Source organism: Argopecten irradians, chromosome 1 (assembly GCF_041381155.1).
Source record: "Argopecten irradians isolate NY chromosome 1, Ai_NY, whole genome shotgun sequence".
Taxonomy (NCBI): domain Eukaryota; kingdom Metazoa; phylum Mollusca; class Bivalvia; order Pectinida; family Pectinidae; genus Argopecten; species Argopecten irradians.
In genome coordinates this window covers 40,428,313-40,452,711 of record NC_091134.1, presented here as the reverse complement: position 1 = coordinate 40,452,711, position 24,399 = coordinate 40,428,313, and the positions used below count along the sequence as shown (strand labels likewise).

The 24,399-nt window shown below is 34.9% G+C and overlaps 1 protein-coding gene across 1 annotated transcript in view; it reads right to left on the bottom strand.

The window, feature by feature from the left end:
* LOC138327732 (protein still life, isoform SIF type 1-like) overlaps nt 1-24,399 on the bottom strand; it is a 193,201-nt gene that overhangs the window by 20,663 nt on the left and 148,139 nt on the right. The window contains 8 exon segments of the mRNA XM_069274064.1: nt 792-927; nt 1,778-2,001; nt 6,966-7,148; nt 7,282-7,425; nt 7,738-7,835; nt 8,966-9,135; nt 10,171-10,274; nt 11,236-11,372. Coding sequence (XP_069130165.1) covers nt 792-927; nt 1,778-2,001; nt 6,966-7,148; nt 7,282-7,425; nt 7,738-7,835; nt 8,966-9,135; nt 10,171-10,274; nt 11,236-11,372 — 1,196 coding nt within the window.

Here is a 24,399-nt window from a genome sequence, read left to right as displayed (position 1 = left end):
ATAGCCATACACAGGTACATACACCTGACCATTCACAGATAGCCATACACAGGTACATACACTGATATACAAAGTCACATTGTCTGGTTATTCCTGTGACTAAATAATGTAATGTATTACTTATAAATCATTTCATCACTTAACAAATGACAGTATAGCATTAGAAAATGTTTACTGTGTGACATGTGGACTCATCAAAATGACTTTTCTATGGAGATAAAACATCCATTACATTAAATATAGAGGGTACAAAATGATACAATATCTGATGAATAGGAGGCTACGAGAACAGAGATTCTTTTCTTATCACATCTCAAAGTCATTTTGATTCTGTTTCAAAAATCACTGATGCAGAGGGAAAAAGCTTTGAAGGTCACAAATACCACATCAAGGTCATCTATCTCCTCCATCCCACCATACAAAAATGTTATCTCATAGGTGTGGAAAAATGGGGCAATAAAATCTTGTCCTAATGGTGGTTAATGTAACTATTATACTATCAATCTTTTGTAGCAATGAAAGATGTATTGCTAGCAGATTGTGAGAGACGGAAAATATTTGAAATCATTGGAACTTGAATGCTTATTGTACTGTAATTTGTTCCATTAAAAAGTAATATAACTGTAAGTCATAAATATGAATATGTATTGACTCAATTGCCTTGATAAAAAGTAAAGTTATTTTGTGTACATGATAAATTGTCCATCGAATTATGACTTACCTGTTCAGGTAAAGTTAATAAATTTTGTATGTACAATAAGATCTACCTGTTTAGTAGGTAATTAACATACCTGGTTATTAGGTAAAGCTATGCGAGACAAAGTTTCCATTATAGCACTTTCCTCGGATTTGTCGGAGATTCCATCAGGTGCATCCTTATAGAGGTCCGCTACAACCTCGTCAAAGTCTGTCGCCTTGTACACACCACTAAAACGGTACAAAAAATAAAAATAGCAGTCGTATATATTGTTCAGTTGTCAAGAAAAGGCTGATTCATCAACTTAATTTGGCTTAATATTGTTTTATATCATAACACTAACGATACAACATGTAATATATTTGTTTGGTTAAGGTGGAAAACTGGAGTTCTTTAGCAAACAACCACAGACCTGCAACTATTATGTAACCTTAATTGCTAAAACTAGACCTAAATATAGGTGACTAGTAGTGGTATATAGATATCCAAGTCACTCGGCCATGGTCCATTGGGTGGTCTTTATAGACAGGTATGACTGTACTTCAAGATATAACTCTATAACAAACGAGAATTGTCAAATCCAAGATGACTGCCTCTCAGAAATTTCTATCATTATATAAATCTCCCTTCCCACCTCACGATCTATGTCTTACATGGGAGGTTGCATGTTAGTGTCCTTCTCAAGATGCGAGGTATTTAAGATTAATCTCACAATTTCTTCACACCAAAGCTTAAGGCATTGATTTTTTTAAAAAAAAGTGATAGTTTTGTTAAGAACGAAAGCAGTTGTTATCTAAATGGGATCCTCTAGAAACTACACAGTTGTGTGATATCAGACGTCCTCAATTATTTAAACACGAGAAATTGATATAAATTGATACAGTATTGAGCTGCTGGCAGTTGATGTCTACACATGCAGGCGGTGTATAGCGATCTTTGTCAATTAAAGCAAACATGTATCGCTCCCATGAGGTACGTATGCAGTGTTTATTTCATTTCTTGAAATGGAAACCATTTTATGAACAAGCAATCATAGATGTGTTATTGTCGATAAAGACCGGTCTACATTCCCAAACTTACTCTGTATTGGTGGTGCTCTTGGTGGGACTAGTCTTTATGTTGTATTTAAAGGTGCCGTCCCCCCGTGGGGACAGCATGCCCCCCTTGTGGTGACCTTTGCCATAGATATTGGGTACCACAAGCGGCTTCCTTGCACACACCAGAGCATGGAATGACGTCACAGTGAATATTCCAAGTCTGCCTAGGGTCGTCTTTGTGGACTTCGAGGCACTGGCCAGAAGTACCTAAATAATGACATGAAAAAGAAATTATATAAATATAATACAGGTTTGACACAGACTTATATATCAATTCCTTCCTATGAGATTCCACAACCCTCTTGGCACCACCTAACCTAATTCTGGCCTATAACCTCACTGCCAGCATGTACGGTGTGATGTCTTTACCTATAACACAGCACCTAGTTATGGTGTCCGTTCCAAATATCATCGTCCAACTGATATTCAATTATATATATGTGCATGAAAGATCATATTATACCTCATACGCTTTTCCACAGTCTATGGGCAAAAACAGAGGTCAATAACTTGATCTAGCTGTTAAAGTGATTCAATCACCATGAGGATGATGTATACTCTATTATCATTGATGTTTAGTAACATTCTGTCACCAAAGCTATTATGGACTTGTTTCACAATTGTCAATTTTTGTTCTGCAACAAAATTTTAGCCAGATCGAAATATCCTTCTACATCAATTAATTCCTCAGTTGTCTAGCGCTTATGTAGATTGTGTGTATATTACTATGACTAAGTGCAATTAGACTATTGTGACATCATCACTTAATTAAGATGGAAAATGAATACAGCAAGTTTTACCAATTACACAGTATGATTAAGATTTAATTTTTGAGTTATGTAACATATAATAAAAAATTTGTGTTAATTTCAAAGGCAATGTTCTAAACGATAATAATTACTTGTCAAGGCTCGCTTAAAGTAAAAATATTTTTGAAGATGTGAACTCGAGATAGTTGTTTATGAAGTAAATTTTTTAACCATTAAATTGACATAAACTTTAGGTATCATCTCAAAAGTCATACTGTTAATTAACAGATGAATTTATAACTATTCATTAATTATCAACACAATTATTAACTTGACATAAAAGAATTGTACTATGAAGTAAGGTATCAACTCCTGTAAAAATCTGAAAAAATTTAAATGTCAATAAACATCAAAACAAAAACAGTCAAAAACAAACAAGGTCATGAATATAATCTGTCTGAAATAGTAAGATGAAATAAGAAAACAATATCAACTTTGGTACAGTAAATGAAATTTCGGAATATAATTTAAATCCAGGAGCCGAGTGTATTTAACCACTATAACATTTCTGTGACACAACAATAATCCAAAGTCTTATGATGACAAATTTACACCCTCCAATAGCAGTACACAAAATTGAAACAAAACACTAGGAAAACCTCAGATGAGGTGACACAAAAATGGACAAAACAAATAATCCAGTTGTTTTGCATCACCTTCTCTCAGTATTCCAAAGACACATGGATGTTTCCTTTAAGTGAAATACAAAACATATAATCCTACTAGAGAACTAAAGACTAGTCCCATACCAAACAGGATTTTCCGCAACTAAGTAGTATCCCAGCGATGGCTAAGTCAGCACAGTGTAGTGGTAGCCTGTATGTTCGCCAGCAGCCGTAGCCAGTGTGAATCGATGGCTGATCTGCTCCTACTTCATACACACTGATCAATGTCTCCCGGATCATTCATCTTAGTCCATTCATATTAAAGGACATTTCACCCAGTTTACTTTTATTGTTATTAATCCAGCAGACAACTATGTCACATGCCTGGTGTCTATGACAAGGGAGAGAAGACAAAGGACAGCCCGTGGTTTGTCCCCTGTTTGTCCCGTTATGGATCCATCACAGAATCACTGGGTGGCGGTTTATAGCTGGTCCAGTTATTATACAGCCCATGCCTGATTACTCCCCTGATACCTAGTCATAACATCAATCTAGAAAGTCACCACGCCAATCTCACCCATCTAACATGGTGACCTGCTGTCATTATAGTGGTACTGACCAGTCAGCATTATAGAGTAAGTACTAGGGCAATTATGTCCAGCATGGACGCTTGGACATTTCCTTCTATAATACTGACCAACAAGGACACTTGGACATATGGTACTGCAATACTGACCAACAAGGACACTTGGACATATGGTACTGCAATACTGACCAACAAGGACACTTGGACATATGGTACTGCAATACTGACCAACAAGGCCCCCGACACTTGGACATATGGTACTGCAATACTGACCAACAAGGACACTTGGACATATGGTACTGCAATACTGACCAACAAGGACACTTGGACATATGGTACTGCAATACTGACCAACAAGGACACTTGGACATATGGTACTGCAATACTGACCAACAAGGACACTTGGACATATGGTACTGCAATACTGACCAACAAGGACACTTGGTCATATGGTACTGCAATACTGACCAACAAGGACACTTGGACATATGGTACTGCAATACTGACCAACAAGGACACTTGGACATATGGTACTGCAATACTGACCAACAAGGACACTTGGACATATGGTACTGCAATACTGACCAACAAGGACACTTGGACATATGGTACTGCAATACTGACCAACAAGGACACTTGGACATATGGTACTGCAAAACTGACCAACAAGGACACTTGGACATATGGTACTGCAATACTGACCAACAAGGACACTTGGACATATGGCACTGCAATACTGACCAGCAAGGACACAATTCTGTAGTATTTCATCCATGTAAATGACAATCACCCATGTAACCATGGTATGAACACCAGTCCAGCTAATACTGGCTACTATTACCTTATTTGTTGAAGTTAATAAGGTGTTTTGCCAACCTTGTATAATCAAACAATGACCAAGGAAAATAGAATATTAATAAGTATTCATTTTTGCAAATGTCTGTATTCCCTTTTCTTTTCCAGTGGCTTCATTTGCTATCAAATACAAATATGGCCATCTTTTGTTTACCAGTTTTTTCTTCACTTGTTTTCATCTCTTGAAAACTATTGTTTTGGTTTTTTTTCTAAACTTTTCCGTTCTTTTGCCAACAACATTTCCTCTTTACCCTATGACCATTGTTACTTTTCATCTCTGTATTTCTTGTGAAACAATTTTTTTTCTGTTTTTGTCTATAATCTTCCAACAAGTTTTCCACTTTTTTTTTTCTCTCAGCGTTGATATTTTCCCTCTTTCCATCTATTACTTTTTTCTAATTTACCTTTATTAAGGACTTGGAGTAGATGAGTTTGTGTTTTGGCAACTATCATTATTTGTTCTGTTGTTTTCACTTGACATGAAGCAGAGCCAAAACCGTTCTGCCTTATGGAAACTGATGTCATCCTTCTGGCTGCTAACATCCTTAGAAAGACATGTCACAAACTAATGCATATCCAGATATAAAAACCAATCTTACACGTTTGATTTTTGTACTTTACATGAAAAATCATTTGTCTTACTTATTTATGCACTCTTGTACAAAAATTGAAGAAATCAACAGCACTTCAAAAATATCAATAACCACCGCATGCTGCCACTTCATCAATTAGAGGTAATTGATTGGCTGCATTGTTAACACACAGAGGCAGGCACAATAATCTTAATTATCTGTTTAAAAAAGAACTTGTAAAATTTGACAAAACAATCACGTATTGTAAAGAATCACTGATGCATGATTATTGAATTTGAAAATAACAAAATCAAGTTTACCCAATATACAGAAAGCTATAGCTATTTTTGATAAATATCTAGCAGGTTTATTTTGTTGGAAATATACAGTGATGCAGAGAAATTCATAACACTACAGCTTAAGGGGGTTACTGACAATTTTAACAACACTATTCAGAGTTATCTGCCTTGGACAGAAGTAGTACGTACGTACCTATTTTGATTTTGAACTTGCTGTTCTTTCGACATTTGTTATATAATGCATTTATTTGTATATTGTATACTCAGAATTATTGATGCAATAGACATTGGTATTTATTGTATCTTATTATGTACAAGTAAATATATGTTCTGGTGTATTTTTCTTAATTCAGAAAATACTGCCAAAAAAGACTATTTGGTTATACAATAGTGACTATAAGGCATGTACATGTAACATATAAAACCTAATTGAAAACCCAAACCTTCTAAAAAGGGTAAGTGCTATATAGTAAAACAGTACGTTGGCTGAATAAATACAATCTACAAAGTAAATGCTGGAACTGGAAAGCTATCAGCAATTCTCAATCTGGATAAAAACTTGATAAAAAATGATTTCTTTCCTGAATCTGTTAATGGACAGAAGAATTCCAAATGCTAAAGGTGAATTTGTGTTTATTGGTATTTTCTGTGAGGGTTTCATTTAGTCATTTTTCTTTGTTAGCTCGTAACCTTAAACAATGGACAAGTTAATTGATGTTGAATGCAAAACTTGAGATGCATTTTGGAGAGTAAACTTAAAGGAGGACCGTGTGCGACTGTTTGGAGAATAAATTTAAAAGAGGACCGTGTGTGACTTAACACCTTTACACAGATACTACTATTTATTAGCAAAACAAGAGGCCCAGTTGGTCTGTATCACTCACCTGGTCCATATTGCACTTCATTATTATGACAAAACACTAGATTTCTAAAGAAGGATTCCAAAGTAAGTCACTTTTGGTACGACCTAGCCACCTTTTAAACAAAACCTATTGGCAATCATCAGAAAGGTTTTTGATAAAATTTAGTCTAAATCCAATATTTGTGCAGTTTATGATAATTTTAATAGCAATTTTTACAGAACTTCCCTTGATTACACACATTTAAAACTTTGTCCCTCTTACTCTTGTACCATTGGGAGTTCAGAAATATTATTTCTGACCAAATCATACATTTTGATAGATATTATAATTGAACCATATATCATGTTACAAACTTTTAATCATAAACAACTGTTTTTTTCCCTACTGCAGACAACAATCAATTAAAGTCATTGTCCATATGATACCATTACAAAGTCTTTCTGTCAGCACATTTCAATAATCTTGGTTACACTAGTGATCATGCATAGATGCAAAACCATTAAATGGATGAAGTCAATGGATATCAGGCAGATTACTTGAATCTAAAGAAAATGATACACTGTTTTAGTGATTAAATCTTACCTTGGGGTTGGGGAGTTCTGTTCCCTGGAGAGATGATATGTAACATCGCAGGCGATACTGTTCTATAAATAGCTTCTCTAGGTTCTCCTCCCATTGGCCGATCTGTTTGATGATGGCTTGGCGACTACGAGGATCTTTAACCACAGTTAATTGGAGTTCCGCCATTTTCTTCATCTTGACATCCTGTCAAAACATATATCAAAGTGTTGCAATATGATATTCATTTATGATTTATACAAAGGAATTGAAAGTTTTTCAATTTTATTCTTGATTCTTGAAACACTTCAATTTTTTAAAACAACATTATTATACTGACCACATCAATGTTTGTCTCCAGTTTGTGAAGTTCGCTCTTCATCAGACGTAGGGTGTTGTCTTTGCCGTGTTGCCGAGCGAAAGCAGACGCACATGCAGAATGTACTGCACAGATCCAGCTATCAACTTCAGTGGGAGAGAGAGCCTGAAAAAAAATAGAGTCCCTTAGTCACCTAGGTGTATTTGAGAATAGTACAACATCTTAAAAACACCTAAAGGATAAAGTAAAAGGGTCATTATAGCCAGGTGGTCTTTATACACAGGTGGTCTTTATACACAGGTGACCCAAACAAAGTGGTCTTATTAAGCAGTTGGTCATTAAAAACAGGTGATCACTAGGGCTATTTTACTGTATAATTACTGGTACAAATGAATTTCATCAAGGCTTTAATGTTTTACATCCTTAGGAAACATTTTAAGCTTTATTATCAATATTCCGTATCAAATTTGGTCTTACCTGGAACAGGTAGGCATCACCGAAGGCCGTACTGAGAGAGAAAATGTTATCTCTCTTTGGGTGCTCTGGGACCGCTTGAGTTATCCCCCCTTCAATGACTGGAAAATAATACAAGTAGAAAATCACTTCCCTGGGGAATGCCTTTTTTGTTTTTTGTGATAAATGTATAAGATTGTTTATAGCTCAAATCCACAGTATGTTTTTTTTTTTTTTTTACAGATTTACTTTAAAAATGATATTTATGCATTTTTTCTTTTTGAATTATATCTCATATAAACATCAAATTCATTTCAGCTGTCAAAAATTTCTTTCAAACCATTTGTTTTTTTCCCTGAGATAGAAGATGTACTTTAGCGTAGTATGAGAAATTGTGATATTGATTGTATAAGCCTCAGTAACAAGTCTTCAACATTTGTACAGTGCACTCGGGACTTTAACACTGACATCTGTCTTTCTTTGTTTTTAATGATAGTCTTTCAATACTGTTTTTATTTTGTTCCAAGAAATACTCCACATTCAATTCTGTCAACTCTTACATCATCTTTTTTGAAAGTGATTGCACTTCAGAGGAAGAACATTTTACATCAGTATGGTAGATTCCAAACCATTTAATGATACAGCAGTTCATCTTTTTATTTTCCATATTTGAAAAGTGATAATTTTCTTGTAAATCTTAAGCTCATATTTGCTCAGTATTGTTCCCCCCCCCCCCCCCCCGTGAAATATTCCCTAATTATAATACATGTGAAGCTACAAACCTTACCAATACCAAAGTTATTAGGTAGAGTGATGTTCTTGACAACCAATGTTGAGAGATACTGCTATGTTGATGAGTGTGTGATTTTGTATTAACTAAAACTGTCACCAGAGTGTACGGCTTACACCCCCTCTGTACAAATTTAGTAATAACTCCATTAACAGGGGACATTGCAGAACCCTATATGGTTTACTTAATTTCCCTATGTGTCAGGGTTCTGTATACCAAATTTTATCAAAATCTGTCAAGTAGTTTGGGAGGAGTACACCGGACAAAATTGTGTCTACAGACAGACAGACAGACAGATGGATAGACGAACAACCTGATTCCAGAATACCCCTCCTTAACTTTGTTACAGGGGGGAATAATTAAGGCTACAAATAATCATTGGAATAGATAAGATAACTGTTGTATTTTAATTATATGTAAACAACTGTTACTCATATACATCACAGGAAGGTGAATAATTACCTAGAATATGCCGAGGGATGGTGCTCTCGTCGATAAGTGTTTCTTCATCACAGTCGAAGAAGAGTAAAACGGTGCCCTTGAGACAGACCCAGTAACGCTTCCACTTCCTCTTTGGTGCCAGCTCTAACTTCTTCTTTCTCTGTATCAGCCAGTTCTTCACTACTAGCCATCTATTGGAAGCATAAACACAATAATTAATTCTCAAACTGTACAATCTGATAAAAGCCAGATCACCAATCACTACACAATGATTATCTGGTACTCTATCTATCAAAAACATATTGGACTGGAGTGAAATAATACATCTGAATTAAATCAGATTGTGGTATTTATGAAACTCTCATATGTATACATCATAAACAGTATATTATAAATAAGTGAAGTTTCATAAAAGAAATGAAAACATTTATATTTATATCCCAGAACGCTGTATCTATATCAAATGACTGTTACGGTCAAACAACTGTTGTTTTAAAAAGCATACACTGCGTACATGTAATTTGTCTAATCTAATCTTACAAGGTCATGCAGTAGATATATATTGTTTTTTCCAAAATCAACTTGACGATTGCCCAATCCTCCTAGAGTTGTCTACCTTATTTTTTTAATGTCACAGTTCTCAATTGTTTTTCGAGTTATCTCCCCTGTCCTCTTATAATCAACATAATAAATATATCAGATTTAAATACATGGAAGGAAATGTATTTCTTATTGGTGATTATTTAAGACAGATGTTTGGTATGAATGGAAGTTCAATGCAATATATTCTTAGAGAAAATCTCATAATTATTCAAGGAACATAATTGATTTTGGTGTGTGTCTTCTGCTACCTTTAAAGGCATCATACAGAACCATGAACTTTGAAATACCTTGAAATTAAAGAAATTCAAATCAAGTAATTTTTAATAATTCATATCAGTGATGCTGAAGAAGCCTGTAATTATTGCATCATTAACGAAGGTGATCACCCAGAAGTCACATGTGTTGACATGGTGATCACCCAGAAGTGAACATCACTACCAACAACATAGGATATGTTTATCTTGCTTGCTGTTTTTTGAAGGTGACACAATAATATGTTGTTGTCTCTGATATCTATAATTCTTATCTGACAAATACTTCTAGAACACTCTGATTATCCCAAAGCTATATACATGTATAGTTGTACGAACTTATCATCTATAAGAAAGTGTTTTTTCCCTTACCCAGCCTTCCTGATAGCACCAAATTTCTTGTGAGATATATGGGACTCTGCTTCAGTCATTGTATGGATGCTGTCGTCACTCTCCGCTCCATCATCATCTAAGAACTAAAAACACAGGACGGTGATCAGGGGCCTAGTAGCTTTATCGTGGAGCCTTAATGAAAAATCTTTAATTATTGGATTGATCTATGATGGACCATTATACGGCTTCTTCTAAGACTAGTCTCTTTATTTCAGGTTGGCAGGCGGTGGAAGAGAAACGGGGCCATTATACAATGGATTGTTTTTACTCCATGAATTAATTATCTTAACACATTAACTTTGAGATAATATTAACATCAGGAAGGAAAATAATGCTTGGAAGTTAATGAACATTTGGTAGTAGATCAAGGGAGCCAGGAAGGAGGAAATATTAATAAAAGGGATCAGAGACTCAACCAGAAATATTTTACACTCTATTTTCACAGCCAACATGGCATATCTCAAGATGCTAAAACATTCCTGTGTCAGAAAAATTCATCTGAAGAAAACGGGAAAACCATTTTGTACAGTAACAGGTTTTCATTATATAAAAAAGAACAAAGCCTTGTGGGAACTAGGGAAGTCAACAATCAATATATATCCAGCCAGGAAAAGATCTGAATGGCAAACAAAATTGAAACTGGCATGATTGGTTAGGTCAATATGGTATCTTACAATCCTGAATCAATTATCAAAATAACATGAGGTTAATAATTAAAATTCTACCATATTATGTGTATCAAAAGTTATTAATGTTTTGAGATGTTAAGATAGGGAAGTGTTTAGAAATACAGAATCCTAATTAGAGAAATGTTGCATCAAGTGCACACCATCAACAAAGAATCTTCTCTACAAGAAGTTATATTGATTCCAAGTTCATATATGGCCATGATTTTAGAGGTCCAAGGAAGTAAATTATTACTTTGTTTTGAAATCAAATTGAAGAAAAACTGGCTTTGATCAGTTGTTGACCAAAACAAAACCTGAAAAACCTCAGTTTCGTTACCTCTATAGAATCAAAATGTTGCTATTTTGAGATACCTACCTCCGGTGACATGTACTGTTTAATGTCCGAACCTTCGCTGAGTTGATTGATGATGTCGCTATGACGACCACTACTACTGCTGCCATGACTACTTCCTCCTGATGATCCACCAGCTTTTGTTGATCCCACTTCTAGACCTGAAAATATATAAGGTCAAACTTATGGACTAGTAATGTCTGTAAGACATACAGTTAAAGGTCTGAATGAGAATTAAGGGGATGCAACATAAAAGTAAATACAAGACAGGACGGACACTATTCCTCCTCTCAACATTTCCATGGCAAAAAGTATAAAAAAAGTTCTTTACAATCAGAAGATAGGAATTATATACATATTAGGAGGTTAAAGTTGATCTGAAATCAAAACTTCAGAGAAATCAAGCAAAACTTCTCACAAATTTAACAACAAAAGCAGTCACATGCTTTTCAAAAATGTTTGTGACCTAAAACCTTTTTAAAAAGAAAAAAGACATATATTTAAAAAAAAAAGATATGTATTTATAAATGCAATATATTCATGTTTTGTTGTCTCAATTGTTGTGATGGCATGAGCTGTGAAATCAATACATGAATCATTGAAAAAAGTATCTCTTCATGCAATCTCTGGTTTTTCCTACCTGAATATTTGGTATGTTTTCTACAGCAGCTCTCATTAAAGTTGTATTGCTGCTAATTTCACTGTAACGATATGTAACTTAAACATTTGATATTTAAACATTGACATGTAACTTGATGATTTAGCTCCCCAAAAGCATATGTAAGCCTATAAGAGAGCAGAAATCTAGGAATCATATATTCCTGGTTTTGAATAAAGCGCCTTCAATCACCGCCATGTTCAGTGACTTCGGGTTTTATCGGATTCCTAATCGTATTACGTGACAGACGTTCGACACGACCTGCACGTGGTGAGCCAGGTAACTAGCGTAAGCACACATGTGTTTGTTTACGTTTTCCTTCTGGCCTATATGAGCAAATCATGCTAGTATATGTCCACAGATTGAGTATTTGAAACATCCAATTTACACATTACCGTAAAATGTTGTGTGTATCAAATATTGTAATGTGCGAGCATTATTTTCTTTGTAGATAGAGTCTGATAAGGTCGACCACATATTTTGTTTATGAAAAATTGTTGATATTTTCTCTTGGTTTCACAACTCTCGTTTTACTTCAAGATTGTCGCGACGATGTTCGGAAGAGTTCGGAATGATTAGGCATCTTTCGAGCCTATTTTTCACGTGTACACGTTAAAAAGATTTTTTACTTTTATAATTAAAGATACTTCCAGTGCTGCAACTTTATAAAAAGTGGTAAAATTAGAAAGTTTAAACCTCAGACAGACGGAGAAAAATATGTTTAACACTTAAACAGTTTTCACTATGACAAAAAGAGCAAAAGTTATAGACCATACAACATAATGTACATATACTTTATAGGTATCAAATCTCTTGGTACCAATTACATCAACACAATTTATAAATCCATACCAGTTAAACAACGCTTATGTTCGAGAGTAAAGCTGAGACCATAGTGAAATCATTTTTGACACCAATAACTGGTTAATCATTTTTATATTTATGATAAAACTTATCATCAATCATATAAACTTGACTGCTTTGATTCTCTGATGGGTGCTTGGAAATATTAAGCCTCCTGTTTCATGACAGACTAATTGTCCTATGAATGTCTTCTTGGTGCGAGAGAACTGAACAATTTCCATCATTGCCGTTTGGTTTACATAAATATATATGTAACAAGTGTTCCCTCTGTGCTATCTACCAGACAGAGCTCAGGTGTGTGCTAATACACCCAACATCCAAATATCAACACCCGTTGCCATACCTGACGGATCATTTTATAGACTGTCAAAACCACTATAAAATACTTGGTGTTATCTGTCTTAATGGCACTTTCCATTGACAATTAATCTTGTTTGTTGTAATATTTAGTGGTAATTGCCGTCACAGGAGACTTAAATTCCAAATGGACACGTAGTTTGATATCCTCTATAATTGAACTGACATTTACTTATCATTAATATCTGCCAATAATCTCAATTCTGAATAATTCTGAACATCTTTTGGCATCTCTGAGCCCTTCAATAACAGCTTAATCTGTCAAGTCAGGTGTTAATAGCTTCAACTGAAGTTTAGTATTAATCAATTTTAATACTTAATTGATCCTCAAAACTATGATGATAATTCAACAATTTGCTTGATCTTATGGCAATATGGGAAATCTACCTGTCAGAATGAAAACCAATGAAAGGCGCTCCAGAAGAGAAAGTCTTTCCTTTTTCTTTTAAAGCAAGCCATGAACTTAAAAGGCGCTCTAGAAGAGAAAGTCGATCTTGTCTTTTCTTTTCAGCAAGCCAATGAACTTAAAGGCGCTCTAGAAGAGAAAGCCTTTGCCATTTCTATTTCTGCAAGCCAATGAACTTAAAAGGCACTCCAGAAGAGAAAGGTTTGCCTTTTCTTTTACAGCAAGCCAATGAACTTAAAAGGCGCTCTAGAAGAGAAAGTCGATCTTGCCTTTTCTTTTCAGCAAGCCAATGAACTTAAAGGCGCTCTAGAAGAGAAAGCCTTTGCCATTTCTATTTCTGCAAGCCAATGAACTTAAAAGGCACTCCAGAAGAGAAAGGTTTGCCTTTTCTTTTACAGCAAGCCAATGAACTTAAAAGGCGCTCTAGAAGAGAAAGTCGATCTTGCCTTTTCTTTTCAGCAAGCCAATGAACTTAAAGGCGCTCTAGAAGAGAAAGCCTTTGCCGTTTCTATTTCTGCAAGCCAATGAACTTAAAAGGCACTCCAGAAGAGAAAGGTTTGCCTTTTCTTTTACAGCAAGCCAATGAACTTAAAAGGCGCTCTAGAAGAGAAAGTCAATCTTGCCTTTTCTTTTCAGCAAGCCAATGAACTTAAAGGCGCTCTAGAAGAGAAAGTCAATCTTGCCTTTTCTTTTCAGCAAGCCAATGAACTTAAAAGGCGCTCTAGAAGAGAAAGTCAATCTTGCCTTTTCTTTTCAGCAAGCCAATGAACTTAAAGGCGTTCTAGAAGAGAAAGTCGATCTTGCCTTTTCTTTTCAGCAAGCCAATGAACTTAAAAGGCGCTCTAGAAGAGAAAGTCAATCTTGCCTTTTCTTTTCAGCAAGCCAATGAACTTAAAAGGCGCTCTAGAAGAGAAAGTCAATCTTGCCTTTTCTTTCCAGCAAGCCAATGAACTTAAAAGGCGCTCTAGAAGTGAAAGTCAATCTTGCCTTTTCTTTTCAGCAAGCCAATGAACTTAAAAGGCGCTCTAGAAGAGAAAGTCAATCTTGCCTTTTCTTTTCAGCAAGCCAATGAACTTAAAAGGCGCTCTAGAAGAGAAAGCCTTTGCCATTTCTATTTCTGCAAGCCAATGAACTTAAAAGGCACTCCAGAAGAGAAAGGTTTGCCTTTTCTTTTACAGCAAGCCAATGAACTTAAAAGGCGCTCTAGAAGAGAAAGTCGATCTTGCCTTTTCTTTTCAGCAAGCCAATGAACTTAAAGGCGCTCTAGAAGAGAAAGCCTTTGCAGTTTCTTTTTCTGCAAGCCAATGAACTTAAAAGGCGCTCCAAAAGAGAAAGCTTTGCCTTTTTTTTTTACAGCAAGCCAATGAACTTAAAAGGCGCTCTAGAAGAGAAAGCCTTAACTTTCCATGCAGGTAAAACCATCCAATGGAAAGTTTGTTACTTGATCACAATCTTCTGTTATTTGATGCCTTTTTCTCTGAAATGATGTCATATTGTGTTAATGTGTTCAAAATTGCAAAACAAGTCATGAACCAGAAATATTAAAATCTACCATTGCAATCATGGAACAACAAAAAATCTCCTATGGTGTTAAGGTATTTATGGACTTTTCCTCTTAAAGTGAATAGTTGGGCAAAGAAAACCAGTCTAAATGCGTTCATTGGCCTTCCAAAAGTTCTCACATATTAATACGACTGTCAAGTTCTGCTTAGTTTCCCAGTTCTGACCATTAAAGAAAAGAAAAGTTGAAAGCATTGAAAGCGAGGCTGCGTGGAAATGTAACCACGGACATAGTGAGCCGGGAGGACGTTTTAGAATTCACAAACTTTTAATCAATTTCTTCGTACGCAGATAGATTCTGACGAGAGATTTTATTTTTTCTATTTCATAAGAAATTATACTGGATACATTCACACCATTTTTACCTACTTTAGCCATCCTTGCCCGACTGTTCACTTTAAGTTTTGTTTACATATTTAGGGTGTTTAAGAATTCATACAGATGCAACGGTATCAGAAAATTTCATGATCATGAATATTTGCACAGACAACATGTAAACATAAATATGATTGATGCCTACCTTGTTTTTTCAACGACATGATGTACTATCCACATAAAAAATGGTTTAAATAAAAAAATTGTGATCGACGCAGAAAAAAAGTCTGAAATGTACATATAATGTAGCCGAATAGCAAACTGTAGTGTAGTATAGACAGTGGAGATACTGTTTCTGAATTAACCTCTCACAGATTTTGGTGACACAATGAAATCCCTGGAAAAATCCCTAAGTGACAATTTCCTTTCCATTAATCCAGATAAACAGGGTCATAACTGTAAGTTACATGAACGTTTACTTTCCTCAGTATTCTAGACTTGAAACAGATCCTCCAAATCAAACCAAAGTATCTATTCATTTCTTTGAGGAGAAAATCCTTTGGGAAATTCCATTTGCTAACATCTCATAGACATATGAACTTCGGGGTACAATTCAAAGCAATGTGTATGGCGATGAAATGTTAAAAATGAAGGTAATTCAGAAACAGAACGAGTCATGATGCCTTGATCGAAAACACTTTTCCAAAATACTAAAGAAACATTGGAACATTTCAGATATTATCCTGTATAAGCACGATAAATGTAACATATATTTCCTGAACTGTAATTCCCCCGGCAGCTTTGTAGAGATTCTAGCCGGTCTTTAATGAGCTACAAATGGTACACATTACCTATCTTTCCATTCCTTCAACATCACTCTAACATATGTCATAACCCAGTATTTATATGTTTGGAAATATCTAATCCCTACAAGACATGCAGAAATCTCGGATAAGTTTACCTGTATTTTGAACTAGCAGAACTTGGCTGTATGCCCATTGCACAATCTTATCAATTTACAAAAAAACTTAACATCCATGTGAATTTGTTTGTAACAGAATGATGGACCTGCAGACTTTGAGCTGTATCCCTTTCAGCATCTGTATCTGCGAGCCCTCCCCTGGACCATTTTCCCATGACCCTCCTTGTATTAATGACCTTTGAACTATAAGGGTCACAGCATCTCCAGATGACAGCTGTCCCACCACTATGAGAACTAGCTAATATCATAACAAACCATTCGGTATCACCAATTAAATGTTTAATTAAATCATCTAAATTTAGTGTACATGTGGGCTTCTGTAATTACCTTATCAGGTTTTTTTTAATGAACGTTGGTGTCAAAATACAAAACAAATCTAGTCAGAAAATTTATATTGCTAAACTTTAAACTATGTAAATAATTGGTTTAACTACATTTCACTTAAAAACAATGATGAATAGTACTGTACGTGATATCAGGTTCATACACAAACAAATAAAGATCTGAACTGTAAGGCGGTGTCAATGTGTCTTTGGATCTTTTTTAATTAGCTTAAGAAAAAAAGACATCAAGCTTTTGATCAAGACTTCATTTGTGCTAATGCTTAATTGGGTAATTTGGCTTTAACTGATTTCTCCTGCACACGGGTGAAGGTCACAAAAGCTAGCTACCAACTAAAGTTAAGGTAAAAGTCACATTCTAATAGGCATTGCAACCAAGGTGAAGGCCTCTTTAGAACTATACCACTATATGCCTTGCTGAGGTCAAGGTCATTAAAGGTCAAAGGTCATAAAGTGTAACTCATTTGGACTTGCAATGAGATTCACTAAATCTATCTTGTCAATCTGCCCTCTAAGGCAAAGGTTTATTGTTCCTTCTTAGGACTACTGATACCTCCCATCAGGTGTTTCACAAACAACTGAAAGCTATCAGATAGCTGTATAACATGGCCCTAATAAGAATTAATGGGCCACGAAATGACCCTCAAGGGTCAAGTCAGGTGTCACTGACCACACATCCTATGTGTGTCCATTCAGTCAGACAATCAGTTATGTATCAGTAGCTTTGTAGTGTTAAACAAGAAGACATCAAACGGCTCACTGGAATAGCTGAGTCTCTGTCAGAAAAATTCAGCAGACCCCAACACCACAAAATGATGAATAGCTCAAAAGAGGTGTGAAATGTCCCTAACCATAAACTCTTTGTAGGGTCAATAGTGAAATGGTATTTAAATGACTGGTATGAAATTGGAAGAAGTTTGGTCCAATTATCACACAATTTGTCTGTTACTTTATGGCCATGTCCAAACCATTAAAATCTCCTATAACTTTTAGTTATCAGTAAGTTCCATCAACAATTTCTGTGGCATTAAATTCAACATCTGACGAGGACCAAACAGACTATAAAATTATTTCATCTTGATGCTATCCAGCATTGTTTTTGGAGCCTGAAGTATGTTTGTGTTGTGTCTTCTTGTGATAGTGGAAACCTTACCCTACTTTACAATGCCATCTCATTAAAGTAAACAGTCAAACTCAGACACTGAGCTGCACCTTTCATCTAATCACGCTACTGAAAAACGGCAATTTGAACAAATTTTTGCCCAACTTGGTTCAAGCTTTAAGCAGGAGCAGAAACAACCAGCTTTTAATTTGCAAAGACACCTATATAAGCACTAAGCAATAAACAGCAACTACCATTTTGTTTAGACAACGGTGTGTCTTGTTGGAGTTTTGGTAGGATCATTAGCACCTTGTTAGCAAACACATAAATCTACAACACTATAAGTAGGGGCCGTAACTCAGGATTATCCAGATTACTCCAGCCCCAGACAAACCAGCAGGAGGATGCTGATGATCGTCTGGACGTATACTGTATATAATGTCATCTTGATATATAATAACGGTTTAGGACATATATTGTCAAAGTTTCTCACAGTCTTATCACGACCAGAGTACTCATATTATAAAGCCTTGTCATTTATTCCAACACCACATGAGACGACTAAAATTGCATGACAAAATTACTCAGGTTATCTCCGAAGAAAAACTTTATACAGAGCAATGCATTAACATCGTAAGGTTTGTCCACAGAGGCCTCCGCAGCCATGTAATAAACGGTTAGAAAGCAGACAAACCGATCCTGTTTTACACTTTTATTTTGATCTCGGCCTCATCAGGCTCAGCACGATAGGACAGAATCCTGGTTAGTGAAGATAAACGAGGCTCGGAACAGGGGAGGTTATTCAGTCTATTTTCATCATACACTTTTTAATATGAATACATACCCACATCTTAACTATCAACAAAAACAATACTGAAGATTTACTAATAAATACAATAACGGCTATGTTTTTTCACTCAATGTTCACATGGAAGCCATTCTGTGTTTAAAGAGAACCTTAGTGAATTGTCACATAAGAAGAGTTGCATACAACAGATGTCATACAGTACAGCTATAAAACTTTGCTAATTAAAGGAAACAATTAATTCCCTGAATTCCGTAATGACAGATATATAAGTATGAATCATCCTCTTATGGCATTAAAAAAAAAAGAGAAATGTATATCCATGTCACACAGACTGTATAATGTATTTCTCTTATAAAAGAGACCCCTCCCATAAATAAGACCTCCGCCTGTTTTAACAAATTTCCCAATTTTCTGATTATAAGACCCCCCCCCCCCCTCCTATCTTTGCATTAGTGACCAACTCAGTCTAACATCCACCTTCTTATTAAGACCACATTTTGGAGTTCCAAAATTGGTTGATTTCAATGTATGCTGTGTATATATAAAGACAGATTCACAATAAAAAAACCATTTTAAATGGTCACGTGGATGGCCTCAATAGACAGATGTGATTTATTGCAGGCATTGTATTTCTATTTTGAAAATGAACCAAAATGATCAGAACTGGAAAAATGTTTTTAATTTTTTTTTTTTTTTTTTAAAGGTGGTTCGATACAGTTAGGCCTAAAAATTTCCTCTCGTTTAATTTTCTTTAAAATTTGCTCACTGAAAGATTGGTTGATAAACTGTTTATTAAGGCTTTTATTTGAAATTTGACCGTGCGGTTTTGGAAAAATTGTACTCTCAATAACCCTACTTTACCGTCTGTTTTTCTCAAAATACAATTTTACACACATATATTCAAAGCTTGATAATTGACTGAAATATTACAAACAACAAATTTTTTTATCTTTAATATGTAAGTTTATATGGCTATCCATGACCTCAATGTCGTTTCCACTCTTAAAAATACAATAATTGTGAATTTTTCACGCGAATGCTTGTAAATTAGGCCTACAAAGGGCCAATTTTTGCATTTGAATTTCAACTTAAATACCTAATTTCAAAAAATCGTGTCGTTTAATTTTCTTTATTTTTTGTCCACATAATAAAACAGTTGTTTGGGCTATGGTGAAAGAATATAAAAAAAATTGACAGCGGAATTTTTGAGTAATTAGCCTTTCTATACCCCTACCTCCTAAAAAATGACTTTTTTCACAATTATATTATTAGACCGAAATCGCGCGGTAATATTTTTATAAAGAACATCTTATATATTGAATATCATAAAGTGTAATAGTCTGATAATATAAATTGTTATACCTGTTAATTTTATGTCACGATGTCACCGATTTGATGCTATACAAAGCTAAGAAATGGCACAAATAAGCCATTATTTTGCCTGGATATAATATCTGAAAAATGAATATGGAAAATTCCGTGTAAAGATTCTACTTCAATTACCCTTTAGACAATCCATGATTTTATATTGTTTAAGCTGAAAAATATTTTATCAAAATCTATCTTTCCATCGTCAAGATATCTTAGCTTCAATAGTCGTTTGAGGCACATATTCAAGCATAAATTTGAATTTGGCGCCAAAATTGTAACGATGAAAAGCGTCTACGTGACAACGATCGAAGTTGATAACTTCAACTTGATCACAACAATGTCGATAAAATCGATGTCATCATACACAACTGTATGTCTTTGTATGTTTTTTGAGGAAATATCTGCATATCTAATACATGTAGATATATATTTATTATCCGAAGTAAACTAAAACAGATTTTTGGATCCTCAATATAACCTATACCGCAAGTATACGCCTAAGAAAAAAATCTCTTAATCTGAATCCTCGATTTACATTCAGCTCATTACTGTAGACAGGAAAATAATTAGTCTATGCCTACATGTACATGTTTAGTTTCTATATCACAGATATAATACTGATGTTGACACTAGCCTTCATGTGCTTTTTCGTAAGATTATAGTATTTGATCAACTGAATGAGAGTACTTCCATGCATTTTCTCAAAACGGGAAATACAGGCATCATCTAATTACAGTAGTTAGGCCTATGTCTTATCGCACATGTATACAGTAAATAAAATCTTGTTTCCCGGACGTGTTAGTGCTTATTGAGGATCATATTAGCTAAACATGATACACGTAGACATCTACATACATGTACGCAATATTCATGAAATATACTAGCTTGTACATGTACAAATTGAACGAGAAGTAGGGGTGGGGTGATGGAGAGATGAAAATATTTCTTTATCTGTAGTTTTATACTAGAGTATTCGGCAAAATTGGAATATCTTGATTTAACAAGGACATAGTCATTCAGATCCCCCGCCAATAGAGATATCAAAGCTGAAGTAAGTTTGATTGTGGAGACTTATGTGTATGAAAAAAAAACAGGAAAAAGGAAGTTGAGCTAAAGAAAGATGGAGTATAATTCAAGTAGAGCGGGGCTGCAATTGTTGAATCAGGTATACAGCCTTGACATTTATATTAGACTATATACACAAAGATGGGTGGAGTTTTGCAAAGTAACATTTACCATTTACCATGATATTTTCAGCAATGTTTCCATGGTTACTGAAAAAGTGCAAAAAATGAAAACCTAAAAATAGCAAAAGGTACTTCTAGACCATAAAAAGAATGTGTCTATGAAGTTTCGTAGAAATATCTCTGCTGGTTTTAGAGTTATGCTCCAGAAACGACCATAAGACCAATGTGTGTATGAAGTTTCATGGAAATATCTCTGCTGGTTTTAGAGTTGTACTCCGGAAACGATTCTTACACAAAAATCTGCCATTTTCAGCAATGTTTCCATGGTTACAGAAAAAAGTACAAAAAGTGAAAACCTTAAAATAGCAAAAGGCACTACTAGACCATAAGACCAATGTGTCCATGAAGTTTCATGGAAATATCTCTGCTGGTTTTAGAGTTATGCTCCGGAAACGAACCTGGTACAAAAATATGATATTTTCAGCAATGTTTCCATGGTTACGGAAAAAATGCAAAAAATGAAAACCTAAAAATAGCAAAAGGCACTACTAGACCATAAGACCAATGTGTGTATGAAGTTTCGTGGAAATATCTCTACTGGTTTTAGAGTTATGCTCCGGAAACCATTCGTATGGACGGACGGACAGACGGACGGAACCCATTTGTATATCCCCCGCCAACTTCGTTGGGCGGGGGATAATTATGCATGTCCTTGAAACACATGTATATTAATTTAAGTGTCAAATATTCACAGTTTAACGGAGTTGAACTGAAAATATTTTTATCACTTGATTGTTATGAAATCTCATTTTATTCAGTACAAGATCAAGACCTTATCGGCATATATCAGTCCGTTTGTATGAGTTATGTAATTTGCATCTCAAAAGATACACGTAGCTTTATGTTATATTAGAAAATTAAAATATCTGACAATATTATTTTTTCTAGTAGGCCTATGTCGAAACTAGGTCCTATACCTACCGTACAAACTTTGATTTTCACCCGGTATCAAGCTTTCGGCAAACCGAACTAAGTACAATAACGACAAGTACTTCGTTTATCGACTATACTATCCTGATTTTAACGTTAAAAGGTAAGATATCGTTAGACGGATAATATATAGATCGCTATTCTTCATAATCTTAGTCACAAAAGAGTTTTCATGTGCAGTTCCGAATGCACGCATTGACCCGAGGAGGTCCGAACGAATGGCGCATTCGATCACTGTTCGGAACGTCCTTAAATCTGGGTTAGAAAATATTTTATATTTTTCCTTTGGGAATATTGCTCACTAAACCCAGTAGATCAGACAAACAAATATTGGGATGTCACCCAAGGGAAAGTGAACCAGTAACATGATAAATAGATGTAGTAAGGAAAGGATATAGTCTGGGCCTCTGTAGGGAGATAGCTTACATCTATCACAGCCGTAATAAAGATAGCTGTATTTTACTCATGACTTGGTTTTTAAGAACATCTACTCGCAGTATACTGGAGCAGAATGCACAAGAGAAATAGATATATTCAAAGTATTTAAAAGCTTTAAAAAATATCAAATCTTGTAAACTTTTTATGGGAGGATGGGATTCTGATTGAGTGTAGATTTCAGAGGAATGGAAATTGATTTATTTTGTGTGAAACATTCAAACAACGGCACTGAAAGCACCACTAGACATGAAAACAGGTTTATTCATCAAAATTCAATATGTACCTTCAGATAAATCACATCTTTTTTTAAAAATAAAATGCTAAAAAACATATTGTTTCACAAAACTTCTTTTTTAACCAAATTCAAGCTGCATGCAGATACTGATACATATGACTGTCTGTATGATATATTTTGCCTGTTCATATCTTTGGCTGTATACAAACTGATGACTGCACACACTTTGAGTTTATACTTGTAAATATAGTCTGACAGCTGTATTTCATGAAATACTAGCTGTCTTAAAATTATAGATAATTATCTCGGGTTTATGTTGATAGTTTTTTTTCAACAAATGGCATAATTTGTTACTTCCTGTTGATCTTGATTCCCACAGAAGCTGCCACATGAAACTTTAATGACAAATTGGCCCCCTATAGCTTCAGATACCACTAAGAAAAGCACCTGTTCAATCTATATGCACAACAGGTTGGCTAAAAGAAATTAAAAAATATTCAGACATTTAAATACTAAGACAGAGTTCTTTAAACAAATAAAAAAGGAAAGAAAATTGTTTCTATTCTGCTGCCAGTACTGATCTAGACATTTTGTGTACAGAGGTTTTTTTCTCTCTTTTATTTCAATGTACAAAAGCTTTAGCTTCGAGTTAATGCACAGGAAATTCGGGGCTAGATCTTGATCTGTTAAATAAACAGGTGATTAGCAAAAATAGATCTACTCGTGGAGAGTTGACACAACATTATAACGCTTTATCAGACTAGTAAGATAAAAACATAGCCTTCTCGATCTGTCAAACTCTATGATAATACATAAGCTTACTGGTATTAAAGTTTAAAGTAGAAAATAAGATTACAAGATAAATATCTTCTGTCAATCAGTCGTCAAAACTTTGTTTTGCTCACTTTGGACAATAAAGTGCTCTAGATTGTTGAGGGAAAATAAATAAGGCTTTAGCTGTTGCCAAATCTAAGTGGTTCTTCAAAGCATGAAGTGGCTGGCTTCTTTAGCTAATTCTAGGTGTCAGAACACACAGGTACTTGATAGTCTGACAAAAGTTCTCGGCTGTGTTTTGTTTGGGTGTTAAGATAAACTTTAGGTTTACTGTTATGTGACTCTGTCAATGACAGGCTGTCTACTTGAGAAAGGAATAATCTGATATGTTACGAACACTTACTCATCATCCGATAGATAATTAAACATTTATAGTAGGGGGGGATAGACTCTTACGTGGCAGCTATAACAATCAATATGTTTGGGTGGGAAGTCCTTTTGTAGTGTCGGTAGCAGGTGCTTGCTAGAGATTTAAAAGTCAAAGTTAAATAGTATTTTAATTGAAAAACAACAAAAACATTAGTATATACCCAGTTGTGTGATTATCAAACTTATATCTATATAGTTATCATTACTTCATTCATAAATATAGAAACACTTGCCGGCCCCCTCTAGGCTGTTGATGTGCATCATATAACATTAAGTATTGGTAACCCTAAGGTTATTGATCATGGCATCCAGTCTGTGGTTACACAAATAAAATGTAAAATAAGATGGATTGACTATTGATCATGATCTTA